General features: G+C 38.2%; 1 protein-coding gene across 1 annotated transcript in view; it reads left to right on the plus strand.

The window, feature by feature from the left end:
• The window catches only part of ACOX2 (acyl-CoA oxidase 2), a 112,700-nt gene extending 87,679 nt beyond the window's left edge, over positions 1 to 25,021 (plus strand). The window contains exons 9-14 of the mRNA XM_053720952.1: positions 1,116 to 1,306; positions 3,136 to 3,297; positions 5,723 to 5,828; positions 15,888 to 16,102; positions 20,038 to 20,170; positions 23,957 to 25,021. Coding sequence (XP_053576927.1) covers positions 1,116 to 1,306; positions 3,136 to 3,297; positions 5,723 to 5,828; positions 15,888 to 16,102; positions 20,038 to 20,170; positions 23,957 to 24,019 — 870 coding nt within the window. The 3' untranslated portion in view covers positions 24,020 to 25,021. The remainder of the gene's footprint in view (positions 1 to 1,115; positions 1,307 to 3,135; positions 3,298 to 5,722; positions 5,829 to 15,887; positions 16,103 to 20,037; positions 20,171 to 23,956) is intronic.
• Positions 25,022 to 26,225: the final 1,204 nt, after the last annotated feature.

The following is a 26,225-nucleotide window of genomic DNA, read 5'->3' on the forward strand; positions in this document are numbered from 1 at the left end:
TGGCAGCCATTAGCCAATCACAGACTAGTGTGTCTGTGTGTGTTTATATATATATATAGGGTATTCCGCCCATCATACCGCATAACGTATATATACGTCCTAGCTTCAGAAAGCTACAGCAGCCTCAGCTGTAAAGTGACAGCTGAGAGTTGCTGTCCCTGAGCTGCAGTCATCTACCTGCATATGGAAACGGAGCACAATCAGTCCTCCAGTTCCATATGAAGGCAGATGCCTGATTGTTACAGACTGTGACACGGTCTTGATCATCCGTTTGTGCTTGTGGGAGGTTCAGGAGGGAGGCCGGTGGGTGGTGCAGGGGTGAGGGGAGGGAGGGGTGGTACCCTACCTACAGAAAACAAGTTTGGAAGGGAGAGGGGGGCTAAAGAAAAATGTTGAATCAGGGTGGGGTGGCCGACCCTTACACTATGGAAAAACAATAAAAAACAGACAGCTTCCAGTATCAAAGAGGGTGGACACTATTATGTGGGGGAGGGTTAGAGAGCTGTTTGGGAGGGATCAAGTAGGTGGCAGGGTAAGGGGGGATCCTAAACTGCATAAAAATAAATAAATAAAATGAATTAATTTTAATAAAAAAACCATCATACTGGCAGACGGTGGTCAGGAGTGTTGGGAGAGCTATTTGGTAAGGAACAGGGAGGTGGGAAGTGTCAGGTGGGAGGGTAATCCCAGTATTAAAATACTATTACCCTTACCAGCTAACTAACCGGTTTACTGCCAGAAATTTCAGAAGTGTGGTGCTCAGCTGCAATTAGCGGCCTTCTAATTGCTAAAAACTAATTACAAAGCCATGCATGTCTGCTATTTCTGAAAAAAAGGGGGCCACAGAGAACCTTTTACAACCATTTGTCTTATGATTGCAGCAGTTGTGTGTAGTTTTAGAAGCCGTCTAAATCCTTTTCCTACTCTGCATATTTTTACTTCCAAAATGTAGAACCCTACATTTACCAGTACTAAATCTCATTTGCCATTTACCAGCCCATTTGTATGAAGACCATTTGCAAAGCGGTTCTTACATGAGTATATACACCATAGTCATATTATTTTTTAACATTTTTTTTTTTTTAAATTAACTTTTTTATTTTTTTTATTTTCAGCTTCATGCACTTGCTGCAGGTGTGAAAGCTTTTGCAACTGAAATCTGCTCAAATGGAGTAGAAGTCTGTCGAAAGGCTTGTGGAGGGCACGGGTATTCCCTGTTCAGTGGAATTCCAACACTGTACACAAAAGTTGTAGCTTCATGTACATATGAAGGAGAAAACACTGTCTTGCACCTTCAGGCTTCACGGTACCATTGCTATATTTTGTGACATTATTGAGTTACAGTTTAATATTTCTTGCTGTGCAGCTTTTGCGCATCATTTTTTATATTTTTGTCATTTTAAACTCTTAAGTGTTACAACTACAGTGTAATTGCTGGCATTTAACACATAACCAATTGCATTAGAGTAGGGCTCGTCAAGCAACTCGGACGAATGAGTCCAGGATGTATTACGTCCACAACTGCAGACACGTTAAAGGGACAGGAAGCCCAAATTTTCTCTTTCATGATTTAGATAGAGAATACAATTTTAAACAACTTTCCAATTCTATTATCTAATTTATTTAGCTATTTATATATCCTTTGTTGAAAAGCATATCTAGGTAGGCTTAGCACCTGGGTGCTATCTACAAACAGCAGATTGTATTTTTGCATAGTACCTTTACAAATCTGTTAAAGGGACACTAAACCCATTTTTTTTTTCCTTTCATGATTCAGATAGCAACTTTCTATTTTACTCCTATTATTAATTTTTCTTTGTTCTCTTGCTATCTTTATTTAAACTCAGCTAAATTCAAAAGATGGTTAAATTCATCTTCATTTTTGTATTTACCTTAATAAAAAATAGATGAACTTTAATCAACTAGATTCAGTCATGTTAAAATGACCTTACTTGATTTTTTCCAGCCAACTTTTAAAAAAAAAAGAGCTTTCAGTTGCAGGGGATTGAATATGTAAATAATAGAGGCCTATAATAAGAGTCTCTCTCACATAGTAAACGAAACGCGTCTTTGTCTCTGCTGTCACTTGTATTGTGATGAATAAGTTTGATTTTAAAATTGCTCTCCAATAAAGTGTTTTGTTTTTTTTAAATTTATTTTAACCTTACCAGAGTGTGGATGACTTTTCTTTGTTGGCTGGATTTTCTGGCATTACTAAACCGACCTAAATGATTGTTAAATTATATGGTATATATGAAATGCATAAAGGGTCAGTGTACTGCAACTATGTCTCCATTTTAATATGTTACCACTGATACGTTTTACCTTTTAGAGTGTATTACATTGTTTACAAGTACATTGTTTTACCTTTAATTCCGTACTTAAAGGGATACTGAACCCAATTTTTTCTTTCATGACTCAGATAGAGCATGCACTTTTAAGCAACTTTCTAATTTACTCCTATTATCAATTTTTCTTTGTTCTTTTTTTATCTTTATTTGAAAAAGCAGGAATGTAAGCTTACATCCGGCTCATCTTTGGTTCAGCACCTGGGTAGCGCTTGCTGATTGGTGGCTAAATGCAGCCACCAATCAGCAAGTGCTATCCAGGGTGCTAAACCAAAAATGGGCCGGCTTGTAAGCTTACATGTCTGCTTTTTCAAATAAAGTTAAAAAGAGAACGAAGACAAATTGATAATAGGAGTAAATTAGAAAGTTGCTTAAAATTGCATGCTAATTCTGAATCATGAAAGATAAAATTTGGGTTCCGTATCCATTTAATTAATGTATTAGCTATATTAAAGGGGGGGTGAGATATTTGTACTAAAATGTTTATTTTCATTTGCTTTTGTGTTAGAGAAAAATAAGGAGGCCATTGTGGATATATAGGGGGAAAAAAGATAAGGATGTCTGCTCTCCCTGCAAGATCAGCCCGTTCGGATAGGTTTTGGTTTCAATAAGGCAAAACAATTTTAAAATAGAATGCTTTTTAGTATACAAAAATAAATTTAAAGGCTCAATGTACAATACATTTTATTCTCTGCAGTTGGTATAACAAGTCCTCAGAAACATGTTAAAGGAAAACCAATTTTACACTGTCCTTTTAACTACTATATACCTTATGTCTCATCTTTAGGTTTTTGATTAAATGTTTTGCTGCTGCTCAGTTAGGTCACAAGCTATCGCCAACCACTGCCTATTTGTCATCGCCAGACTCTGGTAGTTGTCAAGCCAACAGCCATGTGGATTTTCTGAACCCTGATATATATCTAAAGGCTTATCAGCACAGGGCATACAGGTGAGTGGTTCTTTCCAAAACTCTAACACTATATATAGAACAAATTATAGTAAATTAGATTAAAGGGATACTGAACCCACATTTTTTTCTGCTTCAAATAGAGCATGCAATGTTAAGCAACATTCTAATTTACTCCTATTATCAATTTTTCTTCATACTTTTGGTATCTTTATTTGATAAAGCAGGAATGTAAAATGGTTCAGCACCTGGGTAGTGCTTGCTGATTGGTGGCTAAATGTAGCCCCCAATCAGCAAGCGCTATCCAGGTACTAAAACAAAGATAGGGTTCAGTATCCCTTTAAGTTGACATCAAACTTGTTCAGCTAACAAACAACCAGCAGTGTGCTCGCTCCTATTCCTGCATTACACAGCTGCTCTGTGTAAGTGTTGAGGACTGTGTCACCGTTTAAGACGTCACAAAGTAGCCACTAAGCCAAAGTCCCAAGCACTAAAAATCACAGGCAGCCTGATCCTTAAAAGTAAAAGTTCAGTATTTATTTCTCTAATTAAAACCATGTAAAACCATGACAGGAGTGCTGTTATCATTTGAAAACCTTAAAGGGATATGAAACCCAACATTTTTTCTTTTGTGATTCAGATAGAGAATACAAATTTAAAAAAAGTTTCAAATTTACTTCTAGTATTGAATTTGCTTTGTTCTCATGGTATTCTTTATTGAAGAGATAACAGCTTGACAGGTGTCAGGAGCAGGAAATAGTGCTGCCATCTAGTGCTCTTGCAGATAGACAACATTCTTGTAGAACCGCTGCCATATAGTGATCTCGACATGTACACACTCCTGAAATGATGTCTCTTTTTTAACAAAAGATACCAAAAGAACAAAGAATGTTTGATAATAGAAGTAAATTAGTTGTTTAAATTTGCATGCTTTGGGGGATATTTATCAAAGGTATGTCGGACCTCGCTGAATGCGGAGAGCAATACGCTCTCCGTATTCAGTATTGCACCAGCAGCTCTTGTGAGCTGCTGGTGCAACGCCGCCCCCTGCAGACTCGCGGCCAATCGGCTGCCAGCAGGGAGGTGTCATTCAACCCGATTGTACTCGATCGGGTTGAATTCCGGCGATTTAGACCGCTGCTTCATAACTGCTGTTTCTGGCGAGTCTGAAGACTCGCCAGAAACACGGGGCCTCAAGCTCCATCCGGAGTTTGATAAATGGACCCCTATATCTCAATGGTTTTCAAACCTGTCCCCAGGCCTCCCCAACAGGCCAGGTTTTCAGGATTACCTTGGGTAAGAGCAGGTAAAATAACTGTTTACTAATCAGCTGACTATTTCACCTGTGCTCCAGTTCAGATATCAGAATGTTTTTTGGGCTTCATTTCCCTTTTAAACAGGCATTTTATTAAAGACAGCGTTGTTACATAGGAGGGTGGTACAATATGAATTCTTAGGCCAACTACCTTCATGTTTTGCTCTTAGACAACCATTTTAAGTTGATATTTTGCAAGTTGATGAATGGTTATGCTTTATTTTCAGCATATCAAAAAAGTTATCTGATGTCTAGAAAGCTTACAGCTTTCATGCAGTTAGTTCATTGCTGATGTCTGAGGAGCTCAGCGCAGCTCTTCCCTCTATCAATTTTATGCAAATGGTTCTTATGTTTTACTTTTCTAAAGAGCTATAATAGTGAAAAAAAATATGGTCTTATTCATTAGAGTATGCCATTTTATCTCTATCAGCCCAGCATTGCTTTTTGCTTAACCCTTGGGTGTAAACACATACTTAAAGGGACACTAAACCCAATTTTTTTCTTTCGTGATTCAGACAGAGCATGCAATTTTAAGGAACTTTCTAATTTACACCTATTATCACATTTTCTTCATTCTCTTTGAAATGCAAGAATGTAAGTTTAGAAATGCGGCCCATTTTTGGTGAATAACCTGGGTTATTCTTGATGATTGGTGGATACATTCATCCACCAATAAAAAAAGTGCTGTCCATACTGAACCAAAAAAGAAGCTTAGATGCCTTCTTTTTCAAATAAAGATAGCAAGTGAACGAAGAAAAATTGATAATAGGAGTAAATTAGAAAGTTACTTAAAATGTCATACTCTATCTGAATCATGAAAGAAAAAAATTGGGTTCAGTGTCCCTTTAATGTAACACTCAGGAGCCATAGAGAACAGCTGAACTGAAACGTTGTGTGACTAGCACTGCTGATTGGGTCAGCAGTAGTTTATACTTGGGACTAGCAGTTCTCTGTGGCTCCTGAGCAGTACTTTAACACAGAGTTGCAGGGTTCAAAAGTGATAAAATGACATTCTCTAATAAATATGAGCAGGCATTTTTTCAGTATAATTGTCCCTAAACTGTTGCAAGGTTTAAATTCAATACATGCATACAAATAAAAAATATGGTTTTACTATATAGATATACATATTAGACTTGTATCTTTTCTCAGACTTATAGCATCTGCTGCTAAGAAACTACACAGTTTGATACAGTCTGGAATGGAGGAATATCTGGCAAGGAACAGCACATCAGTGGAACTTGTAAATGCATCAATAGTTAGTATCTACTACATCTTTTCACATTTACTTTTATGGTGTAGATAAAGAAGGCAATGTTAAAGGGTCAGTGTTAAACGTTTGATTCAGACAGAAAATATAAATTTAAAGAACTTTCCAATAAACTTTTATTATCAAATTTGCATTGTTCACTTTGTATTCTTTGTTGAAGAGTAAACCTAGGTAGACTCCGCAGCAGCAATGCACTTCTGAGAGCTAGCTGCTGATTGGTCATTGGTTCACCACATAGGTCCAAATAGTACATTGCTGCTCTTGAGCCTACCTAGGTATGCTTTTCAACAAAGAATAACAACAGAACAAAGCAAATTTGATAATATAAGTACATTGGAAAGTTCTTTAAAATTGCATATTATGTCTGAATCAAAAGTTGAATTTTCTCTTGTAAGGTGTATCCAGTCCACGGGTTCATCCATTACTTGTGGGATATTCTCCTTCCCAACAGGAAGTTGCAAGAGGACACCCACAGCAGAGCTGTCTATATAGCTCAACCCCTAACCCCCACCTCCAGTCATTCTCTTGCAACTCTCGACAAGGGAAGTATCAAGAGATAAGTGGTGACTTAGTGTAGTTTTACCTTCAATCAAAAGTTTGTTATTTTTAAACGGTACCGGCGTTGTACTGTTTTACTCTCAGGCAGAAATTAGATGAAGAGTTCTGCCTGGAGGTTGATGATCTTAGCGGTTTGTAACTAAGGTCCATTGCTGTTCTCACACATAACTGAAGAGTATGGAAGAAAGCTTCAGTTGGGGGAACGGTCTGCAGATTACCTGCTTTGAGGTATGTTCAGTATTTTTATTTCTAGAGAGATGAATAAGTTCTAGAAAATGCTGACAGAGCCTTGTGTATTTGAGGTAAGCCTGATGCAGTGATTTAACAACGACTGGGATCATGCTTACAAAACAGGGTAATACTCATGTTAATATTATTTAGTGTCAAAACGTTTACATGTTTTCATAAATAGAACGTTTTTTCTCTGAGGGAGATCACTCTTTATTTGGGGCCTAGTTTTCCATATGGCTAATCAGATACTCCTAGGAGTATTTTCTTAAGGCCCCTCTGACATCCAGTACATGGTGGGAGGGGCCTATTTTAGCGCTATTGCTGCGCAGTTTTAATTCAGGCTGAGACATCCAGTTTCCCTAGAGGAGTCCTTTGGCATCTGAGGACCATTATAAGGGGTTTATTCCTTCACCAAATCGTATTTGAGGGCAGGTAGGAGCCTCAGCAGAGCTGTGGCAGGTGCTCAACTGTTTTTTACTGGTGGTTGACGTTTTTGAATCTGGTTTGGGGGCTAAGGGGTTAATCATCCATTTGCAAGTGGGTGCAATGTTGCTTTAGTCCCTTACACACACTGTAAAAATTTCGAAGACTTTACTATATTTTTACACTGTTTTGCAGTTTAAGTGCTAGTTTTTTTCTCTTAAAGGCACAGTAACGTTTTTGTTTAATTGCTGTTTCACCTTTATTAAAGTGTTTTCCAAGCTTGCTTGTCTCATTACTAGTCTGTTAAACATGTCTGACATAGAGGAAACTCCTTGTTCAATATGTTTGGAAGCCATGATGGAACCCCCTCTTAGAATGTGTACCAAATGTACTGAAATTTCTATAAACTATAAAGACCATATTATGGCGCTTAAAGATTTATCTCCAGAGGATTCTCTGACTGAAAAGAGGGTCAGAACCTATAACTCCCGCTCAAGTGACGCCTAGTACATCTAGCGCGTCTAATTATTTTACCTTACAGGACATGGCGGCAGTTATGACTAATACCCTTACAGAGGTATTGTCCAAACTGCCAGGGTTACAAGGAAAGCGAGACAGCTCTGGGGCCAGAACTAATACAGAGCTTTCTGACGCTTTAATACCTGTGTCCGATATACCCTCACAATACTCAGAAGCTGAGGCAGGAGAGCTTCTATCTGTGGGTGACATTTCAGATTCAGGGAAGGCGTTGCTTCAGTCTGATTCTGAAATGACAGCGTTTAAATTTAAGCTCAAACACCTCCGCTTATTGCTTAGGGAGGTTTTAGCAACTCTGAATGACTGTGAACCCATTGTAGTTCCAGAGAAATTGTGTAAGATGGACAAGTACTTTGCAGTGCCTGTTTACACTGATACTTTTCCAGTCCCTAAGAGGTTTTCGGAAATTATTACTAAGGAATGGGATAGACCAGGTGTGCCGTTCTCTCCCCCTCCTGCTTTTAAAAAGATGTTTCCCATAGATGCCGCCATACGGGACTCGTGGCAGACGGTCCCTAAGGTGGAGGGAGCAGTCTCTAACCTAGCGGAGCGTACAACTATCCCCGTCGAGGACAGTTGTGCTTTCCTAGATCCTATGGATAAAAAATTGGAGGGTCTACTTAAGAAAATTTTTATACATCAAGATTTTATTCTCCAGCCTCTTGCATGCATTCCCCCAGTTACTGCTGCAGTGGCTTTCTGGTTCGAGTCTTTTGAGGAGGCTCTACAGGTGGAGACCCCGTTAGATGATATTTTAAATAGGATTAAAGCTCTTAAGTTAGCTAATTCCTTTATTTCTGACGCTGTTTTTCATTTAACCAAGCTAACGGCTAAGAATTCAGGTTTTGCCATTCTGGCGCGCAGGGCGCTATGGCTTAAGTCCTGGCCAGCAGACGTTACTTCAAAGTCTAAGCTTCTTAACATCCCCTTCAAGGGACAGACCCTATTCGGGCCTGGTCTGAAGGAGATCATCTCTGACATTACTGGAGGAAAGGGTCATGCCCTTCCTCAGGATAGGTCCAGCAAATTAAGGATCAAGCAGAATAATTTTCGTTCCTTTCGAAACTTCAAGGGTGGCGCAGCTTCGGTTTCCTCTAATGCAAAACAAGAGGGAAATTTCACCCAGTCCAAACCAGTCTGAAGACCTAACCAGACTTGGAACAAAGGGAAGCAGGCCAAGAAGCCTGCTGCTGCCTCTAAGACAGCATGAAGGGGTAGCCCCCAATCCGGGACCGGATCTAGTAGGGGGCAGACTTTCTCTCTTCGCCCAGGCTTGGGCAAGAGACGTCCAGGATCCCTGGGCACTAGAGATTGTTTCCCAGGGTTATCTTCTGGAATTCAAAGATTCATCTCCAAAGGGGAGATTTCATCTCTCACAATTATCTGCAAACCAGATAAAGAGAGAGGCATTCTTACGTTGCGTTCAAGACCTACTGGTTATGGGAGTGATCCACCCAGTTCCAAAAGAGGAACAGGGACAGGGTTTCTATTCAAACCTGTTTCTAGTTCCCAAAAAAGAGGGAACTTTCAGACCAATCTTGGATCTCAAAATCCTAAACAAATTTCTCAGGGTCCCATCCTTCAAAATGGAGACAATATGAACCATCCTCCCTATGATCCAGGAGGGTCAATATATGACTACCGTGGACTTAAAGGATGCTTATCTCCACATTCCGATTCACAGAGAGCATCATCAGTTCCTAAGGTTCGCCTTCCTAGACGGGCATTACCAGTTTCTGGCTCTTCCCTTCGGGTTAGCCACGGCGCCAAGAGTCTTTACGAAGGTTCTAGGGTCCCTTCTGGCGGTCCTAAGGCCACGGGGCATAGCGGTGACTCCTTACCTAGACGACATTCTGATTCAGGCGTCGACTTTTCAAATCGCCAAGTCCCATACAGACATTGTTTGGCCTTTTGAGGTCTCACGGGCGGAAAGTGAACAGAGAAAAGAGTTCTCTTTCTCCCTACACAAGAGTTTCCTTCCTAGGAACTCTGATAGATTCAGTAGAAATGAAGATTTTTCTGACGGAGGTCAGGATATCAAAGCTTCTAACTTCCTGCCGTGTTCTTCATTCCACTTCTCGGCCGTCAGTGGCTCAGTGTATGGAAATGATCGGCCTAATGGTAGCGGCAATGGACATAGTTCCGTTTGCCCGCCTACATCTCAGACCACTGCAACTTTGCACGGTCTGGAACTCCCTGAAGGGTCAGGGTTCGTGGACTCGGGAGGAAGCCCTCCTTCCGATAAACATTCTGGAACTCAGAGCGATATTCAATGCTCTTCAGGCTTGGCCTCAGCTAGCTGCGGTCAAGTTCATCAGATTTCAGTCGGACAATATCACGACTGTAGCCTATATCAACCATCAGGGGGGAACAAGGAGTCCCCTGGCAATGATAGAAGTTTACAAGATAATTCTATGGGCGGAGGTTCACTCCTGCCATCTATCTGCTATCCATATCCCAGGAGTAGAGAACTGGGAGGTGGATTTTCTAAGTCGGCAGACTTTGCATCCGGGGGAGTGAGAGCTCCATCCGGAGGTATTTGCCCAGCTGATTCAATTATGGGGCAAACCAGAACTGGATCTGATGGCGTCTCGTCAGAACGCCAAGCTTCCTTGTTACGGGTCCAGGTCAAGGGATCCCCAGGCAACGCTGATAGATGCTCTAGCAGTGCCCTGATCCTTCAGCCTGGCTTATGTGTTTCCACCGTTTCCTCTCCTCCCTCGTCTGATTGCCAAGATCAAGCAGGAGAGAGCTTTGGAGATCTTGATAGCACCTGCGTGGCCATGCAGGACTTGGTATGCAGATCTGGTGGACATGTCATCCTTTCCACCATGGACTCTGCCGCTGAGGCAGGACCTTCTACTCCAAGGTCCATTCAAACATCCAAATTTAGTTTCTCTGCGTCTGACTGCTTGGAGATTGAACGTTTGATTTTATCAAAACGTGGTTTCTCCGAGTCGGTCATTGATAACTTGATTCAGGCTCGAAAGCCTGGCACCAGGAAAATCTATCATAAGATATAAAGAAGCAGAGAAGGCGCCACATAGCATGCTATGTGGCGCCTTCTCTGCTTCTTTATAGATTAAATTCGTAGTGGATGTCCTTATACATCGAGGAGAGCTGCCTCACACCCCTCTAACTATTGGGGATTTTTTGGACTCTTACTTGTTCATTGGGACATTATTACTTATACAGGTCTAACGCCTGGATTTTCTATATGCATGTATGTATAATACATAAGTGATATTACATTCTGAGATTATAATATATTAAGAATTGTGATTATCTCTAACTTTGTATTTCTAGTTACACTGCATATTCTGATAGCGCCCCTATTTTATATTATATTGTATATTCCTAATTTTGGGTGTATATATATATATATATATATATATATATATATATATTCTATCATAAGATATGGTGTAAATATCTTCATTGGTGTGAATCCAAGGGTTACTCGTGGAGTAAGGTCAGGATTCCCAGGATACTATCTTTTCTCCAAGAAGGATTGGAAAAGGGATTATCGGCTAGTTCCTTAAAGGGACAGATTTCTGCTCTGTCTATTCTTTTGCACAGGCGCCTGGCTGATGTTCCAGACGTTCAGGCGTTTTGTCAGGCTTTGGTTAGAATCAGGCCTGTGTTTAAACCTGTTGCTCCGCCATGGAGTTTAAATTTAGTTCTTAAGGTTCTTCAAGGGGTTCCGTTTGAACCCTTGCATTCCATAGATATATGGATTTTATCTTGGAAAGTTCTGTTTTTAGTAGCTATCTCTTCGGCTCGAAGAGTTTCAGAGTTATCTGCCTTGCAGTGTGATTCCCCTTATCTGATCTTCCATGCAGATAAGGTAGTTTTGCATACCAAACCTGGGTTTCTTCCTAAGGTAGTATCTAATAGGAATATCAATCAGGAAATTATTGTTCCGTCACTGTGTCCTAATCCTTCTTCAAAGAAGGAACGTCTGTTACACAATCTTGACGTGGTTCATGCTTTTAAGTTTTATTTGCAAGCTACTAAGGATTTTCGTCAAACATCTGCATTGTTTGTTGTCTACTATGGAAAGAGGAGAGGCCAAAAGGCTTCGGCAACTTCTCTTTCTTTTTGGCTGAGAAGCATAATTTGTTTAGCTTATGAGACTGCTGGTCAGCAGCCTCCTGAAAGAATTACAGCTCATTCTACTAGAGCGGTAGCTTCCACATGGGCTTTTAAACATGAGGCCTCTGTTGAACAGATTTGTAAGGCAGCGACTTGGTCTTCGCTTCATACTTTTTCTAAATTCTACAAATTTGATACTTTTGCTTCCTCGGAGGCTGTTTTTGGGAGAAAGGTCTTACAGGCAGTGGTGCCTTCTGTTTAAGTACCTGCCTTGTCCCTCCCTTCATCCGTGTCCTAAAGCTTTGGTATTGGTATCCCACAAGTAATGGATGAACCAGTGGACTGAATACACCTTACAAGAGAAAACAAAATTTATGCTTACCTGATAAATTTCTTTCTCTTGTGGTGTATCCAGTCCATGGCCCGCCCTGTCACTTTAAGGCAGGTGTTTTTATTTTTTAAACTACAGTCACCACTGCACCCTATAGTTTCTCCTTTTTCTTACTTGTCTTCGGTCGAATGACTGGAGGTGGGGGTTAGGGGAGGAGCTATATAGACAGCTCTGCTGTGGGTGTCCTCTTGCAACTTCCTGTTGGGAAGGAGAATATCCCACTAGTAATGGATGAACCAGTGGACTGGATACACCACAAGAGAAAGAAATTTATCAGGTAAGCATAAATTTTGTTTTTACTTTACTGTCCCTTTAAGAGACTCTTCAATTTACTTATGTTGTCAGATTTACTTAGTTCACTTGGTATCTTTTGTTGAAAAGCATACCTAGGTAGGCTCAGGAACAACAATGCACTGCTGGGAGTTACTTGGTGACTGGTGGCTACACACATCTGTCTCTTGCAATTGGTTCACCAGATGTGTTTATCTAGCTCCCAGTAGTGTATTAAAAACAAGCAAGTGAACAGATGAGTGATTCAAGTGTAATATTAAAAAACAACTTTATATTCAATAAAAATAATTACACAATAAAAGTTTATACAATGTACTCACATAGAGATACAAATATGTCACGTAAGTAAAATCAATAAAGAAACACTTGCACAATAAAAGCTGCTTTGGCGACAGCATACACACAGTCCGGCCAGACTACTGAAAACACAACTCGTTTCAAGGCCACGCCCCTTTCTCCGTGTCACCTGAGGAAGGGGTGCGGCCTTGAAACACATACAGGCCCATTTATCAAGCTCCGTATGGAGCTTGAAGGGCCGTGTTTCTGGCGAGTCTTCAGACTCGCCAGAAACACAACTTATGAAGCAGCGGTCTAAAGACCGCTGCTTCATAACCCTGTCCGCCTGCTCTGAACAGGCGGACAGGAATCGCCAGACATCAACCCGATCGAATACGATCGGGTTGATTGACAGCTCCCTGCTGGCGGCCGATTGGCCGCGAGTCAGCAGGGGGCGGCGTTGCACCAGCAGCTCTTGTGAGTTGCTGGTGCAATGTTAAATGCGGAGAGCGTATTGCTCTCCGCATTTAGCGAGGTCTTGCGGACCTGATCCGCAGTGTCGGATCAGGTCCGCAAGCCCTTTGATAAATGGGCCTGATAGTGTTTTCAGTAGTCTGGCCAGACTGTTTGTTACCAGGCATTGGGCATTCGTATGTTTCATTATCATCCAATTGAAGAAAAAGATGGTCACTTGCGGTATTCAGCTCTTTTCGGAGCCAGATATTATAATTATATTGTAAACGTGCAACATACTAAGATCTGGATTTCCACAGATCTTAGTCTATTGCACTTTCACAAGAAGAAATCTGGCTCCGAAAAGAGCCGAATTCCACGAGCGGCTGCCTACTTCTGCGTTAAGATGAAAACGAATCATACTAATGCCTCATGCCTATTTGTTACCGCGTATGCTGTTGCCAAAGCTGCTTTTACTGTGCAATTATTTCTTTATTGTATACACTTTTATTGTGTAATTATTGTTGTTAAATATAAAGATTATATTTATATTACACTTGAGGCAGCACTGTTTATTTGCTTGTTTTTATTTGGAAGTGTTTTTATTGGAACGGCAGCTAACACATTATTATATTTGTTGTAGCAGTTTTGGATTGTTTTAATTAAAGGGACAGTATACACCAATTTTCATATAACTGCATGTAATAGATGCTACTTATAAAGAAGAATATGCACAGATACTGATCTAAAAATCCAGTATATAACCTTTAAAAAACTTACTTAAAAGCCACAAGTTTAGCACTGTTGATGAGATTAGCTGGATCACCCACTGAATGGGGCTGGGAGCAGGCACTCCCCCCCCCCCCCTTCCCTGCATATGAAAAGACGGATTACACACAAACAGTAGCAGCACAAAATCTGTACAACCTGGGTCTACATCTGACACTGTGGGGCTTGCTTAGGAGTCTGAAAATCAGCACGTTATTAAAAAATTAGCAAAACTATACATTGTTACAAAAACACTCCCAGATGGACTATAAAAATGGATCATCTACAAAACATTTATGAAAAGAAAAATCTAGTTTACAATGTCCCTTTAAGGGCGCCCTCTCTGTTTGCTAGTTTACTTCTACTCTTGCATGCATAGTCGTGCAAGCAATAATGCAACATATTTAACAAATGGGAGGGTTAAAGCTATCAGCAGTGACATTTAGCTTTGTAAGGGGTGAAGCCTAACTCATTTTTCAGTAGATCAATACAAGGAATATATATATACTGTGTATATATATATATATATATATATATATATATATATATATATATATATATATATATATATATATATATATATATATGTATATATATATATATATATATATATATATATATATATATATATATATATATAATGCAATAAATATTCAGCGCTATCTATTAAAATGTTGGACCATACACATATGCTAAATATAGTAGGTAAATATATGTATATCTCACCTATGTATCATAATACAAATTTAATAAATTAAAAACACAGTGACCAAATACTATGAAAGAATTATGAAAAAACAACCTATACCACCAATGCACATGTATATATATTCAATATTCAAAAAATATATATATTATACTGTCCTTATTTGTATTCCATAGATCTCCCCAAAGACAGTCCGTTCTCTCAGGTTATGGTAGAGGTGCCTAATGACAGTCCGTTCCCCAAGGGTATAGTAGAGAATAAGTTTATGCTGCTCTTCCAGGGGAAGCTATCCTAAAGACGATCCACTAGGGTTCAGAAACTGCAGTATATAAAAGAAAAGAGCAAAACACCAGATCTCTGTGCCGTATTAAAAAACAACTTTAATAAGCCCCTAACATAAATTATAAAACTCACAAGATATATAACATATATGTGCAGGTAGTGCATACAATGAGCACCAACATATATCACCAGATATCCTATAGTTCTTTGTATCTTTTCCTTTTTTCTCCTTCCAAGAGTCACAGGATGGTCAAATAGTGTCCATATAGGTATATAGTTCCCAAAGCAACAGTCATATATGTCCAAAAGTTATATGCAAACATAAACTTACTGATATAGTTTCTAGGGAATCGTTGCCCTCGGCTCTCTTGCGCTCTGCGTATTCAAACTGCAGGGTACGGAAGCCTCACTGGGACACAATTCTTACTAAAGCGAAAGTTCTGCCTGACAGCCGAGAGATCCCAGCTGATTGTAGCTTGACGCGCATTTCGTTCCGTACTCGCCGGAACTTTTTCAAGAGTCTACAACCTGTCTTCTGCGTAGAGTCTTTATACCCCTCGGTGCTCCTATGTCAGGTGTGATAGAGAGTCCTAATTAGGTATATGCATTCTATTAACAGGGTTCATTCATATGGCTCGGGCTTACACCTTTCAAAGCCTATTCTTATGTATATACAGTGCTTTTTCCTTTTAGGTTACTAATTCTTTCATGATACAACGATCTTTAACAAACTTATAATACATAAGTGATTTTAGCAAAGTGTGTTATAATCACTTATGTATTATAAGTTTGATATCTGGTGATATATGTTGGTGCTCATTGTATGCACTACCTGCCTGTACATATATGTTATATATCTTGTGAGTTTTATAATTTATGTTAGGGGCTTATTAAAGTTGTTTTTTAATACGGCACCGAGATCTGGTGTTTTGCGCTTTTCTTTTATATACTGCATATATATATATATATATATATATATATATATATATATATTAATTTGCAAATGTCTGCTCTAACACAAAACTGTTTTTTCCAGACTCACTGCCATTACACCGTAGTAAAGTTTTTTGTTGAAGAGCTGAAATCATTAGGAGATCCAGATATCCAGAAGGTCTTGAAATCTGTCTGTGACCTGTATGCTTTACACGGAATTGTCACCAACGCAGGCGATTTCTTACGAGATGGATATTTGTCCGGCAAGCAGATGGAAATGGTAACCACAGCCTACTTACATCTTCTGAGCGTTATAAGGTATGTATGGCTATGAGATAACAGGGTTTAGTAAAGCAGAAGATTGGGCTGGATTTACTTTGTTTTGGATCAAGTGAAAGCACTAAGCTTAAAGGGATATGAAACCCCAATTATGTCTTTGATTCAGATGGAACATGTCATTTTAAACAACTTTCTAATTTACTTCTATTATGAATTTGTGTTTGTTCTCTTGGTATCTTTTGTTGAAAAGCAGGAACGTAAGCTCACGAGTGTGCAAGTGTCTGAAGCACTGTATGGTAGCAGTTTTGCTAGAACCTACCTGGGTATCTCTTCAACAAAGAATACTATGGGAACAAAGCAAATTTGATAAAAGAAGTAAATTGGAAAAACCTTTTTTAAAATTGTATTCTCTGTCTGAATCACAAAATAAAATTTTTGGGTTCCATATCCCTTATAAGATAAATGAATGTACTTGTCTTGCCCAATCACTAGTGTCTCGGAATAAAATAAGAAAGTGTTTACCTATATGTGTCCATTGAAATATAAATATATAATACTCTGGTAGAATTACTATAGTGAGAGAGACTATTGTGTTTGAGGGTTTGCATTAAGATGCCCCCCCCCCCCCCCCGAGGTGCCTATGCTTTAAACATTCTTATTAAAATGGGTAAGGGTGTGTAGGGAGGAAGAGCCAGGGTTTTTTTAAATGTGGAGTCAGTGTGGTTTGAAGGTGGAATTAACCTCTTGTGCCATATGGATGTAAGTAATATGTCACACAGTACTTTGCCCAGCGTACTGTATTCACGTAGTACCTACATCCAACACTTTAGTGCATGTTGCAGCTTAGACCGCGGAAACTGCTGCTGGGGTCAACTGCCTTCATATTGTAAGGCAGCGCTGATTGTGGTTCCTTACTATATGAAGCTAAATTGCCGGATCGTAACAGAGAGTGCCACTGTCTGTGCCACTTTCACTAACGATCGTTCATTGGTGCCAAGTGGGAGCGGTGGTAGGGCAGGAGGGAGGCAGGTGGGCGGTCCAGAGAGGGATGGGTGGGGTTCTCTATGCTAACAAATAATAATTTGGCAGAGGAGAGCGAGGGATGGGGACCTGCACTTAAAAAAAAAAAATGTTTGGAGGGGAAGATGGGAGTCTACAATAATTGCTTCAAGGGGGGGAGGGGGACCCTAAAAGTATAGAAAAAAATTACGTAAATATAAACATTTTTTTAAAAAGTTACAATAAAGAAAAAATGTGTTACTGGTAGACTTGCTGCCAGTAGCAAACATGGTAGCTAGTAGTGGGATGGTGGAAGGTTAGGTAGCTGTTTAGGGGGATCAGGGAGTTGAGAGTTTGAGGAGGGTTCTACACTACAGAAATATAAAAAATAAATAATAACAATAACAAATCAAAGCCCTAAACTGCACACTGGCAGACTGTCTGCCAATACCTAAGATAGTGGTGAGCAGTAGGGGTGGAAGAGGGAAGAGAGATATTTGGAAGGGATCAGGTAGGGATCTGGGTTTGGGAGGTGTCAGATGGGAGGGAAATCCCTCCCAACTGACACCTCTCCTTCACTGCCAGGAACTTCAAGTGTAGTGAGCAGCTACAATTAGTGTTCTTCAAATAGCCAAAAAACAATGACGAAGTCCTGTATGTCTGCTGTTTCTGAACAAAGAGGACCTCAGAGAAGCTTTTACAACCATTTGTCTTATGACTGCAGTAGTTGTGTGTAAATAATGAGAAACCCAACGTTTGTGAACAAGGTGGCATATTCCAAAATGGGCCTACATTAATAACTATAGTTTTCATAGGTAAATTAAAAAAAAAAAAAAAAAAAAAAAGGCTCTATTTCTGTTTAAACAGAGTGATGGCATAAATGCTAAAAAATCTCTGGTACTTTGGGAAAGTTTTTAAGGGCATGGTAATGTAGGGAAGAGGTGAGAGGGACAGCAGAACACACTTAAACCATGTCATCCCACAGCTGGGGGCGCTGAATTCATCTAGCTTGTGTCATTATCACTTTGCTCCTTAAAGGGACACTGTAACCAAAATTTTTCTTTCGTGATTCAGATTGAGCATGAAATTTTAAGCAACTTTATAATTTACTCCTATTATCAAATTTTCTTCATTCTCTTGGTAACTTTATTTGAAATGCAAGAATGTAAGTTTAGATGCCGGCCCATTTTTGGTGAACAACCTGGGTTGTACTTGCTGATTGGTGGATAAATTCATCCACCAATAAAAAAGTGCTGTCCAGAGTACTGAAACCAAAAAAAAGCTTAGATGCCTTCTTTTTCAAATAATGATAGCAAGAGAACGAAGAAACATTGAAAATAGGAGTAAATTAGAAAGTTGCTTAAAATTTCATGCTCAATCTGAATCACGAAAGAAAAATTTTGGTTACAGTGTCCCTTTAAAGGGACTTTGTACTCAAAATATTTTCCGTCATGGATATAAATTTGTGGACTTTAACAATGTTTAAAGCTGTTTAATTTTAAAGGGACATAAGATGCCTTATTCTTTTATTTAAATTTTTAGATTGTTCCAAGAGTCCAGAGAACGTCCAAAAAGCAAAATCTGTAACCTAGGTTTTCAAAATATTGCAAATAACCTAAACCAGCTAACGTAATTTGATTTGCTGCATTTGCAGGTTACAGATTTTGCTTTGTGACCTCACTAAGGATTGTGGGACAAAATGCAATTTTTACATAGAAGCAAGAGGTGTTTAAAGGGGCGGTGCACTGTAAAAAAAAATTCTCCCCTGTGTTCCCAATTATCTATTTGACCAGATGGAGTATAATACATTCTTTATAAATAGCTACTGTATCTTTATTTTGTGATTTGAAATAGCAGAGTTGTCCAGTTATATATTCACCTATACCAAAAGTCAGTATTTAAGTAATGGTTACTTAAAAACTACATAAACAAGAAGGTTTGGATAAAATCATTTGCCCAGTGGGGGCTGTAAAAAAGAGGTACTAAAATGTTAATTTTCCATTGTACTCGCAAAGTATTGGTCTTTGAGTAAACCATGAGAAATAGCATGAGGACTTTCTGTAAATAATTAGGCAGATAAGATGAGGTCTGCTCTCCCTACACGCTCAGCCCATTTTATTGGATCATATTTTCCATGAGCAAAAACAGCAGACTCATATACAAAAATAAACCCAGAAGAATACTCCCCATACATTTTAAACTCTGCAGCTGGTATTAGAAGTCACTGGAATCACATTAAGAGGAAACAAATTACAGAGACACTGTCACTTTAAAGGGACAGTAAAGTAAAAAAACACTTTCATGATTTAAATAGGGCATGCAATTTTAAACAACTTTCCAATTTTCTTTTATTACCAATTTTGCTTTGTTCTCTTGGTATTCTTAGTTGAAAGCTAAATCTAGGCGGTTCATGTGCTAATTTCTTAGACCTTGAAGACTGCCTCTAATCGGAAAGCATTTTGACAGTTTTTCACCACTAGAGGGCGTTAGTTCATGTATTTCATATAGATAACATTGAGCTCCGGCACGTGAAGCTCCTAAGAGCAAGCACTGATTGGCTAAAAATGCATGTCTGTCAAAAGAACTGAAATAAGGGGGCAATTTGCAGAGGCTTAGATACAAGGTAATCACAGAGGTTAAAAGTATATTATTATAACTGTGTTGGTTATGCAAAACTGGGGAATGGGTAATAAAGGGATTATCTACCTTTTTAAACAACAAAAATTCGGTGTTTACTGTCCCTTTAATGTCTTTTTAAAACGAATACAGAGAAGGGGTTAAACACAATAAATTATTACTGCTTTCAGGCAACAAGCATTGCAGCTCCAAAGCAGAACATGGCTTGGGATATTTATAACCTTATTATTTATTGGGGCATTTTGAAGGTTGGTTCAAAGTCAGACGTTTGTGAAAAAGCCCCATTAAAAAATGTTTGCTCTATACTTTTTTTCTAATGATTAACTGTTTATTAACAGGAAGGATGCAGTTCCATTAGTTGATGCTTTTGACTATAGAGATGAACAACTATTATCTGCCCTGGGCGCTTATGATGGGCATGTCTACCAGCATCTGTTTGAATGGGCTCAGAAAAATCCTGATAACAAAAAGGTAAAAAAATAATTTAACAAAATTGCAAAACCATACAAATATATCAAGTAGCTACAGTGATACGGAGCAGGCCCGGACTCAGCATAGCGCATACAGTGTAGTTGCTTACTGAGCGGGGGCCTGTTTTGGATAGGGGCCTGTTGTCTTAACCAGCATTATTATTTGTGCATGATGGTGTGGTTGGAATCTAATTATAAGCTCTTCATCTGCTGCCCCTCTCTGCCAATCCCTTCACTGGCTTCTTCTTGCCTCTAGGTTTAAACACAAAATTCTCACTTTGACATACAAAGCCCTCAATGCACTGCCCCCCCCCCCCCGTATCTCAGACCTTGTCTCCAGATACTCTCCCTCCCGCCCATTTCGCTCTGCTCACAATCTCCTCCTCTCTTGTTACCTCCTCACATTCCCGTTTACAGAACTTTAAAAAGCTTCAAGCGCTCCATAAAGACTCTACTGTTCAGGGATGCATGCAACCTACACTAACCTTTCTTTATACCAGTTCCTCTCCTCCATTGCAATCCCCTGAACCCCCTTAGCATGTAAGCCTAAGAGCCCAGCTTTTTGTAAATCACCTTCTTAAGAGCTGACTACAACAGTGCGACTCTTGGCAGGGCCCTCTACCCGTTTGATCCATATAATTGTTTTGTTGTACTCTGCCTTTGTTTATAGCGCTGCAGAATCTGTTGGCGCTCTACAAATAACCGATAATAGTAATAATAATAATAATTTCAAATCTGTCCTAACAGGTTTAGTTCCTAATATAGAAAAAAATAGGAGACAAGCGAACAGAGAATAGAGCACTCGCAAAAATGATGGCATAGGTGGCTATTCAGTGTAGGTGTATAACATTAAAACTTAACATTTATTGTGCAAAAAAGAGATAAAAACTACTATATAAGTAGTAATTAATACTTAGATTAAAAACACACATATAATGGATGGCTGTCTATCCACAGTAGCCCCAAGAAATATACCGGTAGAACTCAGAAAAGGATAATCCACTAAACGAAAACGTTTATTACTCTTGGATATCAAAATATTTCTTGTATAGAAAGAGATTTTACATTAAGGTGGGCCAGATATATGATATCCTACTGGCTTCTTTACATTGTAAATTGCTAGAAACTTTCTGACTAATGATATTTTTACAGCGCACACATGTTATGTGCAAAACAAAGTAACATCCTAAACCAAATATCTTTTATGGATTCCACGAAGAAACATCACAATCTAAATGATAGAAATCATGTTGTTCCAAGTAAAAGGTCATAAGTAACCATTATGATCAGTTAATCTAGAGGCTGACAGTTGTCAATTGACCCATATGGAAAGCTCAACACGATTTGAAATACCATGATATTTCTTATTTATGACCTGTATTGATATATCCACGAATGTCATCTGATCTTCATATATAAAAATTCACATGGTTGTGGGACACTGTCATGTTAATCTACAATGTTTTTAAAATAACATATAAAGAGGCAACACCGAACAGGATATAAAATATTTTTATTTTTGTCAGATACATGCTCCTTTTCAAACATTATTTAATAAGAGGCTTGACAGTACATTAATAGTCCAATCACACTAGACTTCTAGTGTTACGGTAGCAATTGAGACTGAACCCCTTTAGATCGCATTCCTTTTGAAATCTTAATAAGCATCAATGTCAATATTTCTCATGTATTACGTTAGTGAGCATCAATGCTCCGTTTACTGCTTTGCCATTTGCTTACAATGACGGCTTACAGCCGCTCCCCCAACATACTGAAACTCCCCTCTGTTCCTGATCATGTGACACAGAACTGACCAATTATGGGAGGACGACTTTGATTGGTTCACACGGAGGTGTGAACGTTCTATAAGATTTGATTGGCCATTTCTCATATATAGGCTATGTGGCTACACTCAGTCCGGTTAGCCTTTGAGAAAGCCAAGCCAGGCGAAATGCGCATCAGGCGCCACTACGGCTGTACTATCCACCAAGTGTAGTTATGGTGGTCACATTATATTAGCCATTGTTTATACTATACCAGGATTGGATTGATTAATAAGGGTCTACATTTCCCTATAACTTATTTATTTGAGGTTTATCCTTTGCTATCGGTTTATTGGTGAACACCTTTATTTGCAACCTCTGCTCTTACCCTCTTACTTATTGGGTCTGTGCACTGTATAGTATATTTACTTTTTGTGTGGACCCACGCTACCTACACTTCCCCTTATTGTAATTATTACTAATTGTGTTATTAGGGATTATTTTGGACAGATTCACACAGGTCCAGCATTGCACTAGATAGTATAATTACGTTTGAGGTCAATCCTCTTTTTCAGATAGATATTGTGCAATCCGTGAACCGTGTTTTGGTGTGTCTCTGCCCAAAATCCCTCCTACTCTTTTCTGAGTTCTAGCGGTATATTTCTTGCTACTGTGGATAGACAGCCATCCATTATATGTGTGTTTTTAATCTAAGTATTAATTGCTACTTATATAGTAGTTTTTATCTCTTTTTTGCACAATAAATGTTAAGTTTTAATGTTATACACCTACACTGAATAGCCACCTATGCCATCATTTTTGCGAGTGCTCTATTCTCTGTTCGCTTGTCTCCTATTTTTTTCTACATTTATTTGAACAGTGAGCACCCTCCCCAGGTCTTATTAGCCTATACTACATTATATCATATATGAGTATTATTGTCCCCAATTCGGGAGATTATACTTCTATTGTCCAATTGTAGTAACCTATTATTAGACGGGGAACTATTAATTATAACTTACATTATCATTATCCCTATTTCTATCTTATTCCTAATATATGCTGTATAGCTATTTATGCAAAGGTATGCTAATAATCAAGGCTGGTAAATGTTTCCATTAAAGGTGGCAACGTTGTGCTCAGGTGTCTGTTATTTTGAGTAACTTTAACTACACAGACTAATGAGCAATAAGCTTTTTTCTTCATTTAAATGTGAACTTCAATAGCTTCTATTTTTTTTTTATTTCACTAATTAATTTCCACCAATTTACAAAATAAAGGGATAGAAAGATGTTGCAAACTTGAAATGTTTTTGTAAAACAAACTAGTGCATTATACTTGTCAGTTATGAGGTATGGTTAGATAACAAAAATGGGCGGGAGTGGGTTGCTCCTCCTTAAAATGCCTGGGCCTATTTTTTGGTCTCTGTTCAGCCCTGATATTGAGTCTGATATCAGAAATATTTTTAACCCCAGAGTACCAAAGAACGCTGCAACACATTACTATAAAATGTGTCACACTCCTCTTTGACAGCCAAGAAATAGATAATCAGATATGCCACTTTTTAAAAAGAAAATTGTGAAGAAATTCTGCTTTTCTAATTATTTTTTTTTTTATTTTTGCTTTCCATTAAGTTTTTGGAATATTGTGTCAGTGTATATTGTACTGTGCCAAGCAAAAGTGCACAGTGATGAGAGCGCCACCTAGGTCTTTGTCGCAATAACTCAACTGCCGCTGTAGAGAGAAATCAGCCATAGACCTTTTTTTTTTTTCCATGTTTCGTTGAATATAATTTATTGGTTTCATTTTTTTTAAGCATTTAAAAATGTAAAAAGAAAACAAAAAAAAAACATCCTTAGCTTGTATATTGTACAAAAAAAAAAAAAAAGATGGTCTATAGTTTGCCTGAAACTTTTAGTGTTATGTTTATTAAAATGCTTATTACTTTAGTAATGTTAGATTTTATTATTTATTTTAATCTGAAGATATTTTATCTAATTTTCATATTATTATTTTTTTAACAGGGGAATTCCATCTTTGAAAATGTTTTGAAACCTTATTTACACAGAGGTCAATCAAAGCTATAAGAAGTCCGCCTTTCAGCATTTATGTAAAAACACTGAGTCAATTTGAAGCACATTTTATAATTGTTTTTCTTTTGTTTTTCCTTTTCTTCTTAATAACAGCATTTTTAGTAATGGGCTTAAATAAGGAGAGAGAATGAATTTTGTATTAAAAGGAAAATATATTAACCAAATGCAAATCCTTTCAGAGAAGATTAACATTGTTTGCTGCAATTGTTTTTCAATAGCCGAACTCTCCCTACAGCTTGCCTTATTTGAAGGAGTAAATTCAGAGTTACTGGAGTAGAGCAGGCTAGTCACTGTAATTTTGTTAGCAAAACTTGTTTTGCAGTTCCTTGTCTGGTCACCACTGCTGAGGCCAAGATGTCTGCCGTGTGCACTTCCAGTAGTCAGAATTAGAAGAATTAAACATTATATTATAGGATACAGGCAGTGGTGGGATTCAGCAAGTTCTCACCAGGGGCCTGATTCTCTAAAGCTCTCTGGTCTGGGGAGATTCTATAAGATGCCTAAGTATTACCAGGACACTAAGGGACTGTTTTAAAGGTAATTTTTATCTTGGGAACTGTGTATATCATTAAGCTGAGTTCACTAATAAACTTTATGTAAAGGAGAAACACTTACTTTATAATATAGTGCTCAGTAGATTAAGCTGATGATTTCTCTATACGCCTTCGAGTTTTTGAGAATTAGGCCCCAGTTCTTAAAGGGATACTAAACCCAAATCTTTTTATTTTATGATTCAGATAGAGCATGCAATTTTAAGCAACTTTCTAATTTACTCCTATTATCATTTTTTTCTTCGTTCTCTTGGTATTTTTATTTGAAAAAGCAGGAATCTAAGCAAATGAGCTGGCCCATATTTGGTTTAGCACCCTGAATAGCGCTTGCTGATTTGGTGGATACATTTAGCAACCAATCAGCAAGCTCTACCCAGGTGCTGAACCAAAAATGGGCCGTCTCATAAGCTTACATTCTTGCTTTTCAAATAAAGATAGCAAGAGAACGACCAAAATTCGATAATAGAAGTAAATTAGAAAGTTGCTTAAAATAGCATGCTCTATCCGAATCATACAAAAAATGGGTTTAGTATCCCGTTAAGAACCTGTTCCTAAAATTTAGAAAGTGTAAAGGTTTTGTATTACTTTATAGAAAAGTTAGAGAAACAACATGTAATTTTAAACAACTTTCTAATTTACTTCTATTATCTAATTTTATTTGTTCTCTTGGTATCCTATGTTGAAAAGCAGAGCTAGCTAGGTTCAGAAGCAGTAATGCACTACTGAAAACTAACTGCTGATTGGTGGATGTGTTCTGTTAGCTTCCAGTAGGGCATTGCTGCTCCTTAACACAGGATACCAAAAGAATGAAGCAAATTTTATAAAAAAAAAAATGTAAACTGGAAAGTTCTTTAAAATTGTATGTTCTACCTAAATCATGAAAGAAATACTTTGGGTTTCATGCTTCTTTAAACAATTTATACTACAATCTTAAGGTGTTTTATGTGCCTTTATATTTCTTATTGGTTAACAATTATGTGCATACATAAATATCTTGGGGGTTATCGGAATTGGCCAAAGCATTTTAGTACGATATAGTTATCGTAAGACGCTTAATATTGATTGGTTATTATACACTAATAAGGATTGTCTGAGGGTCTTATCTGCATTACCTCAACATAAAAGAGAATAGTATCATACAACTTCTATCAAATGATCATTAATGTACCAAATTACTTTCTAGATATGTTCATTCGGACTTTTCAGGAGTAAACGAATGCCAAAGATGTTGGCCGCAAGTTGCATTCTTCAATTTTCGGAGCCTGATTTATTCTTGTGACATTGCAACATACGAAGATCTGGATTTGCAAAGACCTTAGTGTGTTGCACTTTTACAAGAATAAATCCAGCTTCGAAAATAGCTGAATAAGACTTGCGGTCTCCATCTTCGGCATTCGTTTACTCAAGAAAAATCAGAAAGCACTTGTCTATTTTTTTCTTTAAAGACTAAATGTATTAATAATGCTTCCAATTATTCAAAAATAAAATGAAAGATTACCATATTGTTAAACATTTTAGAATTTTAAAATATACATTTCCTTATAATAAACTTTTTTAGGCATGAAAATGTTGCATTGTGTACTGTGTGTGTTGTGTGGTACAATTACAGATTTTACTAAATGGGGGCATGGTCAACTAAACTAAAAGGA

Source organism: Bombina bombina, chromosome 7 (assembly GCF_027579735.1).
Source record: "Bombina bombina isolate aBomBom1 chromosome 7, aBomBom1.pri, whole genome shotgun sequence".
Lineage (NCBI taxonomy): Eukaryota > Metazoa > Chordata > Amphibia > Anura > Bombinatoridae > Bombina > Bombina bombina.